The sequence below is a fragment of the Eremothecium gossypii genome, chromosome VII, assembly GCF_000091025.4.
Source record: "Eremothecium gossypii ATCC 10895 chromosome VII, complete sequence".
In the NCBI taxonomy this organism is placed as follows: domain Eukaryota; kingdom Fungi; phylum Ascomycota; class Saccharomycetes; order Saccharomycetales; family Saccharomycetaceae; genus Eremothecium; species Eremothecium gossypii.
Window position 1 is genome coordinate 1,601,872 of NC_005788.4, and position 14,513 is coordinate 1,616,384.

Genomic DNA, 14,513 nt, shown 5'->3' on the forward strand with positions numbered 1-14,513 from the left:
ATTACACCGGAGGTCATAAGTATCATCACTTCGCCGCGACTAGGTTGACATCTTCCTGCTTGTAGTTGTCCCACACGACACGGTAAATGAAGCTAGGAGCAAACCCGCCGATGTTTGTGATATATATGTCGATGTTTTCAGGCGTGATGTAGTCAGTCACTGGGTTTATCGTATCCATTGTGTTTCCAACCCTGTCGTTTTCTATTGTGGGGAGCACGTTCTGAGACCCACCAATCTCCACCAGCTTCTCTATATCAAATGGATACAGCGGCGACAGTTTGTAGAGCCCTGCGACAGCAAAGACCGGTGTTTTGAATTCGCGGGCACACTCGCACACACTGGAGACACCTGCCGTGGACGAGATTGCGCCCCCGTTGGTGAAGACAGCCTTCGCCCCAATGATGACCTTCCCGACCCGCGACATCAGGGCAAAAACAGCGCTGTCTGGGATCACGATGGTCTCGATATTGCGCTGCGCCAGGTTCCGCGCGAACTCGTGCGCGACCTTGGTGTTGTTGGGGAAGCCTTCTGTTACCAGAACAGTGAAGTTCCGGTTGTTCCTCTCCTTCGCCTTGAGGAGAAACCGCAGAACGGTCTTCGAGTCCGGAGTCGGCGTGAGCAAGATTTCGCGGTCGTGGATAAGGTCAATCGCAATCTGCTGAATGCCGTCGTCTATGTTTTTTATTTCGTCAATCAGGTCCTTGATGCCCTGGATTATGACCTGCCGAACGTCCGTCCTGGCCTGGTTCGACTGCTGGTGCTGCTGTCGCTGCTGCTGCATCTGTGTATCCTCTGGCTTCTGCAGCAGGTTGAACATCGACGAAATCAGCGGCTCCGCCGGCACCGCGCCCACCACTGGCGCTTTGGAGCAATCCTGCTCCTCCATTTCGTCGCGCACCAGAGCCAGCACGCGCCGAATCACATTCCCACAACTGAATTCATACGGCTGTGCTTTTTCTAGCCGGCTGCCGAGTAGACGGATCTGGTCAATGAGCTCGTCCATCGTCGACCACCGGATGGCAGATACGTAACGCATCAGAATTTGTAACGTCTCCAGCGACACATTGTACGTGCCAGTAATCTGCCTCCGCTTCAACCTATCAATAAACGAATCAACCGTGACATTGATATCCGACGAAGACATGGCGGGATATTGCCTTAGCGCAAAAGGAGTAGAGCAGCGTTAGGGGCTTCACAAGTTGAGATCCGTTACCCGACAGGCGGGGAGTTGTAACTCGAAAGTGGCTAACTTAAAAATTTTTTATAGTACTGAGGTGGGAGATTACCCTCCTTAGCAGGGTACGGGCCAAGAGGGTTGCACCAGCTCATCGCCCGCCGCGCGCCAAGATCGGGGCCTGTGTCTGCGGTCCCGGCGGGCGGCATGGCGCGCGGAGACCGGCTGTGTATATATACCCGTGGTGCCCGCGCGGGCCGCGCGCGCGGACTAGATGTCGCCGTTATAGTCGGCCAACTTGCGCACAGACTCCAGGTGCAGCGCCTTCAGCTTCATGTGGTCCGGCTCCAGGCTCAGGCCGCGCTCCGCCGCCGCCTTGGCTTCCTCGTACCGCGACATCTTCAGCAGCACGTCCGCGGTGCGCACAAACACGTCCGCCACGATCATCCCGCAGCCCTGCAGCATCTCTAGGTCCTGCAGCGCGTCCATGAGCCTGCCTGTCGCCAGCTCCAGGTCCGTCTTGTTGCGCAGCATCATCTGTAGCTCCTGCAGCTGGAACGCAAACGCCTCCCACGGATGCCGCGCCTTGGAGCGCATGTCCAGCGCCAGGTCCACACCGCGAAGCGCGTCCTGCGGCCGCTGCTTCTGCAGGTGCTGCATGGCCGCCTCGAACATCTTTTTGATCATGTTGGTGGCCTCCTGCGTCGGCTGCGGCGTGAAGTTGGGGTTTGATTCCGCGACGAGCGCCTGCGTGAGCCGGTTGATCTGCCGCACGTTCGCCTCGAGCGCCGAGGCCTTGTACTCGTCGGCCGACACGTCGTCGTCTAGGGAGAGCTGCTTCGAATTGGAGTTATACTGGAGCATTGGTGATCTGCCTGTCCGCAAGAGTGGTGGAAGACGTGTTCTTTGGCCTGTTCGCTGAACAAAGCACTCCGTGTTTTTCATGGACGGCGTGGTCCCAGGAGCGCAGACCGGAGAAGCGAGCGTCAGGGCCGCGCGGCAGGGACGTAGGCGGCTGCTCCCCACTATGTAATGCTGGATATGAAGAACAGAAATACTAGATAATATATTTGTATTAGACAGTCGTGCGGACCGGCAGAGGGCGGCGTTCACAAGTCCGCATCGTCCTCATCCGGCAACGGCAAGGCCGTAGCGCGCTCCATCTCCTGCTGGTACTGCTGCATCAACTGCTCGTCCACCTGCACCTCTGGAGGCGCCAAGGCAGGCGACGCCACGAAGTCCAACTGTGGGTTGCCGGCCAACTTGCGCGCCAACCACAAGAATGGCTTCTCGAAGTTGTAGTTGGACTTGGCCGAGATGTCGTAGTACTGCAAGTTCTTCTTGCGGTGGAAGGTGATGGTCTTGGCCTTCACCTTGCGCTCCTTGACGTCGACCTTGTTGCCGCACAACACGATCGGGATGTTCTCGCACACGCGCACGAGGTCGCGGTGCCAGTTGGGCACGTTCTTGTACGTGATCCGCGATGTCACGTCGAACATGATGATACCGCACTGCGCGTTGATGTAGTAGCCGTCCCGCAACCCGCCGAACTTCTCCTGCCCGGCCGTGTCCCACACGTCGAACTTGATTTCGCCGAAGTTGGTGTAGAACGCCAATGGGTGAACCTCCACACCGATCGTGGCGATGTACTTCTTCTCGAACTCACCCGTCAAATGACGCTTGACGAACGTCGTCTTCCCAGTACCACCGTCGCCGACCAACACCAACTTGAATGTAGGAACTTCTGCTGCCATGATTCTTGAAACTCGTGCTTCTGCGTGTGGGTGGTAGCTGAAGTGCTTGTGTTGTGGAACAATATTTTTTTTCTGCCACTGGTGCTTGCTGTGGTGCTGGTGCTGGGGGTTCTACAGGAAGCTGGCGAAAATTTTTGTACGGAGCCCTGGCCAGGGGCAAGGTCACGTGTATATCACGTGGCGCCACGTGAAGGCGGCGATCCGTCACGTGGAGGAGCGGCGGGCAGCCTAGGTCCGCGGCAAGAGCGCGCGGATCTCGTCCCAGTCGCGCAGCAGCTCTCGCAGGTCCGGGTCCTCTGGCAGTGGCGGCGGCGGCAGATCCGGGCGCAGGCCCAGCACGAACTTGGTGTAGACGTAGCGGTTTGTGTGCTCGAGCAGCAGCTTGGCGTCGCGGAGCGCGGCGGCGGCGGCGGTGTGCTCGCGGGCCAGATCGGCAAGGGCCGTGGGGAGGTCTGCCTGCGGGCCGGGCGGGTCCGCGGCGGGGTCGGGCAGCGGCAGCGGGGCGCCCCACGTGACGTCCGGGGGGCCGCCCGCGCGGGACGCGGCATGCAGCTGCTCGCGCAGCTGGTCCACGCGCAGCTGCAGGCGGCGGAGCTGGGCCTGAGCCGCACGGTCCGGGCGGAAGGTGCGGGCGCGGCCTACCGGCGCGGAGGCGGGCGAGCGCGGCGGCGGTGAGCGCGGCGAGCGCGGTGGTGGCGAGCGCGGCGGCGGCGAGCGGGACGGCGGCGAGCGGCGCGGGCTCCTGTCGCGGGCAGAGCGCTCGCGGGGCACGCGGGACTCCTGCGCGCGCAGCTGGGCCTCGAGCGCGGCGACGCGATTGAGCAGCTTGTTGATGGTGTTGATGGCGCGGCGGTCGTCCGCGAGCTGCAGCAGGCCGGCGTCGTCGTCCGCGTGCGGGCGCAGCCGGAGCGCCTCCGACTCGCGCAGGAAGCCCTTGCGGCGCAGCTGCTCGTTGACGTACGCCAGCGCGTCCTGCACCTTGTCGAACTTCATGGGCGTGGGGGCGGGGCCTGCGGCCGCGCGGCCCGCGCGTGTCTTGTAGTGGGCGCGCGAGCGCACCCACACCCAGCGTCTGTGTCGTTTTGCGTTGTGCTACATACAGAACCTACTCACGTATACATCAGTGGCCAGCAGCGGACTCCTCCGCGCCGTCCAGCACCAGCCAGTCGCCGGCCTCCGCGTCCGCGGCCTCGCCGGCCTCCTCGGCCACGGTCTCGACCGGCTGCTGCGAGTACGCCTCTAGCTCGGCGGCATTGCCGGCGATCCCGAACTCGGGCACGCTGGGGCGTGCGGGCTCCGCCCAGGGACGCACTGCGCCGGCCGCGTCCTGCGGGCCCGGCGCCGCAACCTTGGCGTTGCGCAACTCTTTCAGATACAGATCTTGGATGGCGTCGCGCCGCGCCGCGCACGACGACAGCTGCCGAGAGGCCACACGCGAGCTGGTCAATAGTCTTCTGCTGAACTGGGCGAACATCGCTGCTTGGTCTCTGTCTCCGCTGCGCGGCGCGGTGGCTCGTGGATAAACACTCGCTCGGACGGGCTCGCCCGCCGCTGCGCGTGATCTCGCCGTTTACGAACAACTGTGATTGGTTCGTGAATCATGACCTACACGTGACCGCGCCGAGCATCGCGGGGTAGCACGTGACCGCTCTCCGTGGCCGCACGCTAACCGCGGCCGCGCAGGTGGCAGCCCCAAAGAGGATCCGCTTCGGTAAGCCTGGATTCCGCAAAGCCAGACGAGAAATTGAGGGCACAGCCGCTATTAAAGAAACGGCAGTGGCGGCTCCGCTACGGCCAAGCTGCCGGACTTCGTCAGGCTTTCGGCAGCAAATTGGGTGATAACGTTATCACAGTTGCAAGGTAGCATGATATAAATAAGGTGGAACCACAAGACCTGCAGATCTTTTCCTCGCACACACCACGCAAATCCCGCTTGGAGGAGCTCAGGAGGGAGTTGGCGAACACTATGACAGACGGAGTAACGGCCCCAGCAGAACGGCCCGCGGCTGACGGCGCGCGCCGCGTGGACAAGAAGGCCGGGCGCCGGCGCAAGCGCGAGCGCTGCCAGTTCGGCAAGTGCGTGAGCAGTGCACTCAAGTTCATCGGCGAGTGTCAGTTCTGTGACGGCCAGTTCTGTTCGCGCCACCGGCTGATGGAAAACCATACGTGCCGCGGGCTCCGCACGTGCAAGGAGCATATGCGCCGGCGCAACGCAGACAAGTTGGCTCAGGAGCAAACTGTGGTGGCGAAGATTCAGATCTAGGCATCTGCGGACGGACGAGCCGGGTATATAGAAGACGTAAAAGTATAGAAGTTAATGTGAAGAGTGCTGGAGAGCGGCGGTTACGGCGTCCAAGACGGAGTCCACGACGAGGGTCGGTTGGCATGGTAACGTGTCTCCATCGCGATAGACGCCGCTACGCACCAAGCAGCTGCGCCAGCCGTAGTTGTATGCGCCTATTATGTCGCTGTGGGGGTTGTCGCCAACCATGTATACCGTGGCGGGCGGCTGTGCGGTCTGGAGGCCGGACCAGGCGCCCAGGACGCGGGCAGCATAGTCGTAGGCAATGCGGTTGGGCTTGCCGTAGGTGGTATGGGCCAGGCTGTAGCCGGCGTTGAGCTCGCCGTACAGGCGCTCGATAAGCATGCGGAACGCGCCCTGGCCAAAGCGGTTCACGGGGTAGCCATTGGACCACAGGAGGTCGTTGTTGGAGAAGTAGATCGGGACGGCGGGGATGTGCGAAGGCGTGTCGCGGCGGGTGTTGAGTCTCCCGCGTTCGCTGCACAGCAGATCGCAGATAAGCTGGACGTCGCCGCCCCAGTCAGCAGACTCGGTGAAGACGAGCACGGCATCGAACGGGGTGAGCGCGAGGTCGGGGTTCTCGCGCGCCTCGCGGGCGAGCCGCTGGCCGGTGAGGCCGGTGAAGGGCGCGGCTAGGCGGTTGTACAGAATCACGTCAGCGGGGCGGACGACGTCGCGGAAGCCGTACTGCTCTGCGACCTCGCGCACGGTGCTGGGCCCGATGGCGAGCACTTTGCGGTACTTATCTGCCAACGCCTGGTAGGGCGTGTGGCTCTGTACGATCTGCTGCGGCCGGATGTCAACATCCAGGAGCTTGGAAATCTGCGTCGTGCGCTGGGCCTCTAGTTTCCCGCCGCCGTTAGTGAGCAATATGAAGGGTATGCGTTGGCGGTCCAGCAGCCTGAGCGCCTCGGCCGCACCCGGAATGGGCTTTTCGCCGTGGAGGAGGACGCCGTCGATGTCAAACACAAACCCGACGTCTGTAGAGAGGCGCCTGATACGCTGTAGGCACTTGAGTGGCGAGAAGCGGAGCATTGCTGTGCTGGGCGAGCTGCCTTCGCGAATGGGGTCTGTGTTCCGTCGGCAACTGCGTTCGCCTGCGAGGCGGAATTTTATTGTGTGTCATATCTCGCCGGCGTGAGCTCAGCCTCCGTCAGCGACGTGCGGCAGAGCCACTTGGCGCGTGAACTGGGAGCGCTATTTACTATACAGGAACAAGTGTTTCTAGTAGTGTCGGGATGTCATCTCCGTATCCCTCTTCGACAGAGTAGTGCAGGGCGCCTGCCTGTTCGGACCCTAACCCTTTTAGTGAAGTCACTGCGTGACCGACAATCAGCAGCCCTGGCGGGCGTGAGCCGATCTGTTCGACGACCTCAGGCACGCTTGCAAGCGTGGTTCTGGTCACGCGCTGGTCCGGACACGAGGCACGCTCGACAATGGCTGCTGGCACCTGAGGGTCCCATTGCTGTTCCAGCAGGGCCTGGACAAGGTCCCCCACACGATGCAGCGCCATTAGGAAAATTGTAGTGCGTGCGGCGACAAACTCGGGAGCAGGGGGCAGCACTCCCCGCCTACCAGTGCCGGTACATATCAAGACCTGCTCTGCGACGTCACGCTGCGTGGCCGGAATATGTGCGACAGTAGTGGCAGCGAGAGCTGAGCTAATACCAGGTACAACGCGAGGCTCAAACCCATGCCGCTTGAAAAGCAGGTACTCTTCGCCGCCTCTACCGAAGATGTACGGATCGCCCTGTTTCAAGCGCACAACCCTCTTTCCCTCCCGAAGCGCGGCTAGAGCCTTTTCGGCTAGCTCTTCCTGTGCGCGCTCCGCATTGCCCGGGAACTTTCTGGCGATGAAGGTCTCAGTGCCCGCTGGAATTGTATTCATCACCTCTTGCGGAACCAGCTTGTCTGCGAGGACAAGGTCTGCGGACTTAATCTCGCTGAGTGCGCCTAGCGTGAGCATGGAGAGGGAGCCAGGGCCACTGCCAACAAGTGCGATGGAGCCTGCGGCACTGCGTGCTAGGTCGCGAGCGCCAGAGCTATCGGATGCCACCCCCTCAGCAGGCTCAGCAGCCGTGTCCTCTGTGGCCCCAGTCACGGATGCGGCTCCGGTTGTCGCTGTCGTTCCAGAACACGCGGCTCCAGTCTGCTCATCCAACAGTTTGTCAACGGACACATCCGCTAGCTCGCTCAAAGGGTAGTACTCCATTATCTGGGAGAGCCACCGGAGCCGCTTGAGTCGCTGGTCGGACTCCTTCATCCGAAACTCCTGGACCAGCTTATTAAAGCGGTGCGACGCCCATTGGTCCTCATCGGGCAGGATGCCCATGGTCTCGAGCTCGGACTCTAAGTCAACCGTCTGGAGCAATTCCGCATGGTCACGTGTGGTTATGCAGTCCCGCAGCCGACCCATGTTGCTGACTACCTCGGAGATATTGGCAGGCAGCTTGCTCACAATTTCACGTCTGATTCTGTTGGCCAGTACGCAGCCGCGGCCATCAGTAGTGACGGCCACCTGCAACCCGGAGCCTTTCGGGTCCCTGTAGGTTGACGGCAGCGAAAAGGTCGAAAGTTCCGGCCGTTGGCTCGTGTTGATGGGAATGCGCAGTTTGATGCACTGCCGGTACACCGCATGGGCCTGTAATATCTCATCAGCACTGTGACCCGGCGTCAGAAATACCCGATCCACCACATTGCTGGCCTCGTACCTCCCTAGGGTCGTCAGGTCTTCCAATGCAAACGCCCGATCTAAGATCCGGAGCAGCGGCTCCCCCGCAAATTCCCGATATAGTTGCGCCACGAGTTTGCTGTTCGAGGGCTGTACCACAATGCACTGTGCACCTGTATTAAGCAACCCCCTCAGTCGACTGACCACTCGCCCTGATCCGCCTGTCCCCACCAGTAGCATGACTTCATTGCTAGCGTTCAAAGACGCAATTAGCGGCACTCCTTCACGGCCCATCGATGTCACCCTTTAAAGAATCACAGCATGGACCCCACAAAACGCCCTCCATCTTCCCGGGCGTATATATCTCTTTATAGGATCTGGCCACAGTCGCTTGTGATTCATCCTTGAGCGGCGCTGATCATAAGCTTGACCAACCCCACAGCTGTGGCTTGTTACTAGTCACGTGTTGATGGCCTGATCGAGCTTTTTTACTGCTCATCGCCGAAAACCTCAGGCCATCGAAGTGGGGCAGAATAGCTATATACAAGCTTATTAGTTCCATTGCGACCGCAAAAGTATCTGCCACGCCCAGGCCCCGTATCAGTATTTACTAGCGGCGAATATGACCAAGAGACCGTTGGGGTTAGGAAAAAAGAACAAGCAAAAGAGGCACAAACCGGACGAGGGAGCGGATGGGAAAAAGGAAAGTACACCTCTGGACCAGATCCACGTGGAGGTAGAGGGCGGCGGAGACCCGGAGGACAGCGTTGTGCAGCTAAAGGCACTGTGGAGAAACTACCTACAGAGTGAGCGCGAAGATGAGCGGGTGTTGAATGGAATCGTGCACGAGTGCGACCGTCTGCTCCGCAACCGGGAACAAGAGGGCATCGAGCTAGGAGAAGACTTCCACAGCATATATGCGCTTGCGCTTTCGGAGCTGGCAATCTTCAGGACGGAAGAAAAAGGCCAGGCGGGCCGCGAGTCTGTCGGAGAGTTTTTTGACGCTGCTGCGGAGCGTGTGGACATGGGCCTGCAGCATTTTCCCGCGTCAGACGTGCTGGCACTGGCCAAGGCCAAAATTATATTTCAACGCATCCCGTTGCAGTATGTTTCGCAGCTGTCGCCGAACAACTCTGAAGGCGCTGATGTCGGCCTGCAGCAGCTGCTCGAGGAGGGCAAGTCCAGCTTCCGGGTTGTTGCTCAAGACCCGCTTGCAGTCAGCGAGCCGCTGGAAATATTCAGTGATCTGCTTGAGATCATCGCCAACTTCGGTCGCGAGGACGAGATCGACGAGGGGCTTGACAGTGATGCGGAGGATGAGCCGGAGGAGGTTGAGCTTCCAGAATCTCACCCCCTCTACGAGCTGAGACAGCACTTGCCAGAGCATGCTGAATGGCTCCAGCAACAGCTTCTCGCGCTTTTCAAGGTGCTGGAGAAACCAAATGCCGAGGAAGAAGAAAGCGAGGCGACCAAGTTCTATCGCAAGATTGCTAACAAGTTGGGCCAGAGCTATCTAGATGCTGCCGCGGAACCATCCATTGTTTTCACAACGCTCACGTATGAGACGGAGGATCCTTCAGCAGAGGACGAGCAAAAGGCGCAGGAGGCGCAGCGTGTAGCCCAGGGTTTGACTGAGCGCGCAATTGAGTTCTTTAAGGAGGCAGAATCAGCGGACGATCCGCAAACCTGGGTAGACACTGCAGAGGTCTTTATTAGCTTAGGTAACCTGCAAGAGAATGAGTCGGAAACACAAGAGATGCTTTACAAGCAAGCAGAGGAGAAAATGGTCAGAGCTAATAAAGCAACAAATGGTAAGTACAAGCATATCTTGGATACACTTCTCGATTCGAAAACTTGACGGTTAACTGTATAGATGAACTATTTTATATAATAGTCATGTCGAACGAAAATGGTTTGGATCTTTCGAAGTTCATAAGCTCGAAGGGTAGCAGCTACGTTCTGCACAGAGGTGTAGCAGCCTTCCTAAACGTCTATGAACACAGCAACTGCTTCCGCTGGTACTACTCAAGGCCCTCCTGGTGGGGGCTCCACACCTGCCAAGTCCTTGAAGGCATTCGGTGAAGCCATCTGGAAAACCAAGACAGCAAAGATCAATGCAGAGCTGTTCACGCTCACATATGGATCTGTGGTGTCACAACTATGCAGCGATTACGGGCGCGACTTTACCAAAGTTAACGATCAACTATATTCAATGGGTAGGTCGATTGGCGTACGGTTGATTGAGGACTTCGTGGCACGCGCAGCCTTGCCTCGGTGCGAAAACATGGTCCACACGAGCGAGGTCATCAGTAAGGTTGCGTTCAAGGTGTTCCTAAACATCACGCCGCAGGTCGCCAACTGGAATGCCGCGCGGGACACCTTTTCATTGCTTATAGACGAGAACCCGCTGTCGGACTTCGTAGAGCTGCCGATGGACGCTATGAAGGAATTGTGGTATTCTAACATCCTCTGTGGTGTCCTAAAGGGAGCGCTAGAGATGGTGCAGCTAGACTGCCAAGTTTGGTTTGTAAGCGATGTTCTGAGAGGCGACCCACATACCGAGATGAAGATCAAGTTAAACAGGATTCTAAAGGAAGAGATTCCTGCGGGCGAAGACTGACTCGCTAACAGTGGAAGATAATAAATAATACATACATCATACTGCTGCTACGGAGATTATCATTAGTATTAAGTAACCCGAGGTGGATTACAGATGCAGTTTACCTCTTGCGCGGCCCTATTTCCGGTCGTCCTGCGCTGGAGTCTTGAATGAAGATGCAGCTTCATGGCCGTAATAGCTAGAGGAAGACCAGCAACTATCTTCGGTAACCACACGGCCCTTCCCAGGTACATCGTTTGCCTGCGCTTCTATTATTCCCGATGCAGAAACGGTATTGCGAAATGCCAATTGTGTAGTGGTAGCGCACCTCTGTAATAACGGACTTTCTGGGCCCAATGCTGGCTCCATCAGCTGGGCAGGCGCACTGTTCACAGCAGAATCTCTCTCTGATTTGTCGGAGCGATCCAAATCTGGGAAGAAAGCCGGACCCATTGCATATACCTCCGCACTTAGGTTTTTTCTAATCTCGCGTAGTTCCTGCAGCTTTTGGGAAGGATATATCAAAGAGATGAACAAAGGCGGCAGGGACTTGAAAACATCCATTCCTATTTCTCCAATAACAAAGGATGCATACGTGGTCGCCAATAGTAATACATAATAGCACATGAATGTCCCAATTTTATTAGCAAAGATTAAGGGATGAAAGTGGCTAAACGTGAGGTAAGTCAGCAGCGCGGCGTACACGGCGTATAGTGCAGGGGTCATGCAAAATGCAACCACCAGCTTCCATGTCGCTAGCAAGTCATCGCCCTTGATCTTCACTAGCGAACGTTTTAGGCCCTCTCTCGCCTTCTTCTGGGAATAAAAATGGCAGGTAATGAATATTGGCGAGAACAGCAGGGCACCGGGCAGTGATAACAGAGCGAAAACCAAGACATGGAATAATCTGGTGAGGAATAAGAATATAATATACACCGCTTTTTCATTAGGATTGCGTAATTCGTCAACCTGATGGTCTTTGAGACCGAGCGAATAGAGTTGTGCGTCGTAGTCCCTGATCGCTAGCATAAGGTGTTTGATGCGCGGGTGTTCTTTGTGCTTCGTATACCCAATGGAAAGTTTTCTGTTCATCTCTACTACAGCGGCGAGCGGCACCCGTTTATTCCCCCACGCCGCCTGGTACAGCCGCCGAGTCGCCTGTACAAGCATCAGTATGTCGTAATCGTCGGTATTCACAGTAACTGAATACAATGCATTTACTACTTGGTCAAGCAGTTCAGAGACGGTGGTTTTCGGGTCCTGCAAGTATTTCTGCCCCATGGCTCCATCCACTATGATCGGCGCACCGAACTCAAGCACAGCACGCGACCGAAACATGTGCCGGTGGAAGTAGTAAAGCCCGCAGGGCACAATGCTGATCTCCATCTCGGGGTCGGCTGCGACGGCCCGCAGGGCCATGATCGCAACGCCGGCCTTTATCGGCAGCAGCGACGGCCGGTCGTGCGAGCCGCCCTCGGGGAAGATGCCCACGAGACCCTTGGTATGCAGGTGGTTGAACACGTCCTGGAACAGTGTGCCGTTATCGAGTTTCGGTGCGTACAGAAAGTCCGTGCCGCGCTCTAGCAGCGTGCGCACCGCGCTGCTGTGCCCAAACGGCCGCTGCACGCGAATGGCGTCTGGCGCCTCTAACGCAGCGATTTGCGCGCTGCCCAGGTTGCCTGGCAGCCCCAGTAGCCCATTTTCCGTAAACACCGCCCTCACATCCCGGATCGCGCGCGCGCCGTCCCTCGGCCGCACCTTGTATCTCAGTGGGTCCTTGTCGTAGTCTGGGCAGTACAGCACCATGTTTTCCTCGCACACTCGGAGGTGGTCTGCCGCGCGGTCCACCGAGATCCCGGCCGTCCACCGCCCCAACATGCCCACAAGCGGCTTCTTGAACGACGCTGCCGCCATGACAAAACACGGCCGCCGCGAGTGCTGCCCTGGCAACTTCTTGACCTGTGTCATCACCAGCGTGGGGTCCACGAACTGGTTCGCGTGCGGCGCGCACACCACGATCGCCGGCCGCCCCTGCGGAGGCAGGTTCGACGTCCCGCGCACATGTATCTTTCGGAAGAAGATCGTGAAGGCGATATTGAAGAAAAATATCGCCAGGTCATACAGAAATGTCGCCATCGCGTAGTGTTTGCCGCTGTATACGTTCTGGTACGTTGGGTCCACCACCGGGACACGCACCGACATTGTAGCTCAGCGCGTTACAATCTTCCACAGTATGCATACGAGGGTTTGCGTGCTTTGTAACTGATTGAAACAAGTGAACATACACAAGCTGATGCGACTCTGCGCCGCCTCATGCCAGCTGCCGATCAGCGAAAACTACGCCAGGCAAAAAGGGGACTGTTTAACCAGCGAAAAGGGCCCCAGAATGCAATTCTGCGCCGCCAAGGCTGCCGATCCGCTTTGGCATGCTGCGTTAGCCCCACCGCCGGACTCACGCACTGTGGCATCTGTGGCACGGGTTTTCAAGGCGCAGGCGCCTGCGCTCTTACCTCTAGGTCAGAGCGCAACAATCAGAACAAGACTACCAGATCCGATAATTGCCTCGTGTCGCGGCGATGACGGCCGAAAAACAGCGGTTCGGCGAAACGAACACCGACAGTGGCAGTGTGCGCATCTGCGCGCGCCAGGAGCCCATTTCCTACAGCGCGCGCATCACAGAAAGCATGCAGGCCTGCAGAGAAGCATACTCTGCGGATAAATCGCGGCCGAGAAGTTCTTCGCTCTCGCGCAGGTCGGTCCAGTGGCTGGCAAAGTCGGCGGCCGGCTCGGTGTGCGCGAGCTTGAGGCCGTCGGACACGAGCGCGTACAGGCGCTTCAGGCTGGCGAAGTCGGCGGCGAAGACCGTCTCGACCTCGGACTTGGTAAACACGTCGTGCAGCTGGTGGACCTGAATCGCGTCGGTGACGGTGCGCTGGTTGTTGTAGTAGAGCCAGTACCACCACTGGCGCTGCTGCGGCATGTCCAGCGCGAAGAGTCTGTGCTCGGGCATGTATTCGCACAGGCAGTGGAGGAGCTGCGTCAGGCGCGTGGGAACGAACATCCTGGTGCCCGGCCGGAACTCCATACCCTGCGGCACGTGGAGCGTGGTGGCCGCGTGGCACCAGTGGTCCATGGTGTCGAACCACACGCGCTGGGTGCTGCGCTTCTCGACGTCGAGGTGCATCTGCTGCCAGTCGCCGCCGTTGCCCATGCGCACAAGGTCGCACGACAGATACCGCACGACGTCATTCATGAGCACAACGTAGACAGGGTCCTCCATGCGGCACGGCTCCGGACCCAGCAGCAGCCCGCTGTCCAGCACGCGCACGCCAGGGGGAACAGCCGCCCTCCGGCGCGCGGGCGCGGGCGCGTCGTGCAGCGGGGCGAGGAAGCAATTCACGCGCTGCCCGCTGGCCGCCTGCACGCGCTCCAGAAACGCCACCAGCGCGCCGGCCACGCGCTGGGCCTGGTCCCAGTCCGTATACACCAGCAGCACGTTTAGATCGTAGTAAGGGTAGCTGTTGAGCTTGTAGTCTACGTGCATCCACCGCGCGAGCGCGTGGCACAGCAGCGGTTCCGCGCGGCCCAGCGAGTGCAGCTGCGAGAGCGACGCCGCGTTACGTTTCTCGAAGAAGCGCCCATGCCGCGCCACCTGAATGTTGTTCCACTCCATGAAGTCCCGGTAGGTCACCGAAAAGGACGGCACCCGCCCCTGCGCGAGGAGCTCCTTCGTAGTGAGCTGCGGAAGCGCCCTGCTGCTCTCAGCGAGTCTTCGGATGCATTGCCGCATGTCTTCGCGTTGCTGTACCGTTGCCAACGTAGCCCGGTGAGTCAGGTTGTCGAGATTGCAGGGCGAGCTTAAAAGCGCAGCCAATTGACCCCGCAGCACAATATACTGCCACAGCAGCATTGCGAGACCAGACACACCGCGGCCATCGGCCCAGCCTTAGCTTCGTGCAGGCCGTGTCTGTGCCCAGCCCTTTTAAAGTCACGTGCGCGGGGATCGGTCCGTT

General features: G+C 58.8%; 12 protein-coding genes across 12 annotated transcripts; 3 read left to right on the top strand and 9 right to left on the bottom strand.

Annotated features, from left to right (window-relative positions):
- Positions 1-25: 25 nt before the first annotated feature.
- On the bottom strand, positions 26-1,144 carry GCD7 (translation initiation factor eIF2B subunit beta; the record flags this gene model as incomplete). Its single annotated transcript, NM_212020.1, has 1 exon — positions 26-1,144. One exon carries the CDS (start codon positions 1,142-1,144, stop codon positions 26-28), a length of 1,119 nt encoding a protein of 372 aa, NP_986958.1.
- Positions 1,145-1,444: 300 nt separating this feature from the next.
- SEC72 (Sec63 complex subunit SEC72) lies at positions 1,445-2,119 on the bottom strand (the record flags this gene model as incomplete). The annotated part of the gene is made up of 1 exon (NM_212021.1): positions 1,445-2,119. One exon carries the CDS (start codon positions 2,117-2,119, stop codon positions 1,445-1,447), a length of 675 nt encoding a protein of 224 aa, NP_986959.1.
- Positions 2,120-2,283: 164 nt separating this feature from the next.
- On the bottom strand, positions 2,284-2,928 carry GSP1 (Ran GTPase GSP1; the record flags this gene model as incomplete). Its single annotated transcript, NM_212022.1, has 1 exon — positions 2,284-2,928. The coding sequence occupies one exon, from the start codon at positions 2,926-2,928 to the stop codon at positions 2,284-2,286; it is 645 nt and encodes a 214-aa protein (NP_986960.1).
- A 228-nt stretch (positions 2,929-3,156) lies between these two features.
- On the bottom strand, positions 3,157-3,921 carry AGOS_AGR294CA (AGR294C-Ap; the record flags this gene model as incomplete). Its single annotated transcript, NM_001355363.1, has 1 exon — positions 3,157-3,921. The coding sequence occupies one exon, from the start codon at positions 3,919-3,921 to the stop codon at positions 3,157-3,159; it is 765 nt and encodes a 254-aa protein (NP_001342237.1).
- Positions 3,922-4,048: 127 nt separating this feature from the next.
- Positions 4,049-4,402, bottom strand: ATP14 (F1F0 ATP synthase subunit h; the record flags this gene model as incomplete). Its single annotated transcript, NM_212023.2, has 1 exon — positions 4,049-4,402. The coding sequence occupies one exon, from the start codon at positions 4,400-4,402 to the stop codon at positions 4,049-4,051; it is 354 nt and encodes a 117-aa protein (NP_986961.2).
- Positions 4,403-4,894: 492 nt separating this feature from the next.
- Positions 4,895-5,191, top strand: TMC1 (Tmc1p; the record flags this gene model as incomplete). Its single annotated transcript, NM_212024.1, has 1 exon — positions 4,895-5,191. One exon carries the CDS (start codon positions 4,895-4,897, stop codon positions 5,189-5,191), a length of 297 nt encoding a protein of 98 aa, NP_986962.1.
- A 51-nt stretch (positions 5,192-5,242) lies between these two features.
- Positions 5,243-6,265, bottom strand: AGOS_AGR297C (uncharacterized protein; the record flags this gene model as incomplete). Its single annotated transcript, NM_212025.2, has 1 exon — positions 5,243-6,265. The coding sequence occupies one exon, from the start codon at positions 6,263-6,265 to the stop codon at positions 5,243-5,245; it is 1,023 nt and encodes a 340-aa protein (NP_986963.2).
- A 169-nt stretch (positions 6,266-6,434) lies between these two features.
- On the bottom strand, positions 6,435-8,195 carry MET1 (uroporphyrinogen-III C-methyltransferase; the record flags this gene model as incomplete). The annotated part of the gene is made up of 1 exon (NM_212026.2): positions 6,435-8,195. One exon carries the CDS (start codon positions 8,193-8,195, stop codon positions 6,435-6,437), a length of 1,761 nt encoding a protein of 586 aa, NP_986964.2.
- A 328-nt stretch (positions 8,196-8,523) lies between these two features.
- Positions 8,524-9,759, top strand: ETT1 (Ett1p; the record flags this gene model as incomplete). The annotated part of the gene is made up of 1 exon (NM_212027.1): positions 8,524-9,759. The coding sequence occupies one exon, from the start codon at positions 8,524-8,526 to the stop codon at positions 9,757-9,759; it is 1,236 nt and encodes a 411-aa protein (NP_986965.1).
- A 135-nt stretch (positions 9,760-9,894) lies between these two features.
- On the top strand, positions 9,895-10,521 carry BET3 (TRAPP complex core subunit BET3; the record flags this gene model as incomplete). Its single annotated transcript, NM_212028.2, has 1 exon — positions 9,895-10,521. The coding sequence occupies one exon, from the start codon at positions 9,895-9,897 to the stop codon at positions 10,519-10,521; it is 627 nt and encodes a 208-aa protein (NP_986966.2).
- A 117-nt stretch (positions 10,522-10,638) lies between these two features.
- GPT2 (bifunctional glycerol-3-phosphate/glycerone-phosphate O-acyltransferase GPT2) lies at positions 10,639-12,702 on the bottom strand (the record flags this gene model as incomplete). Its single annotated transcript, NM_212029.2, has 1 exon — positions 10,639-12,702. The coding sequence occupies one exon, from the start codon at positions 12,700-12,702 to the stop codon at positions 10,639-10,641; it is 2,064 nt and encodes a 687-aa protein (NP_986967.2).
- A 457-nt stretch (positions 12,703-13,159) lies between these two features.
- AGOS_AGR302C (type II protein arginine methyltransferase) lies at positions 13,160-14,410 on the bottom strand (the record flags this gene model as incomplete). Its single annotated transcript, NM_212030.2, has 1 exon — positions 13,160-14,410. One exon carries the CDS (start codon positions 14,408-14,410, stop codon positions 13,160-13,162), a length of 1,251 nt encoding a protein of 416 aa, NP_986968.2.
- Positions 14,411-14,513: the final 103 nt, after the last annotated feature.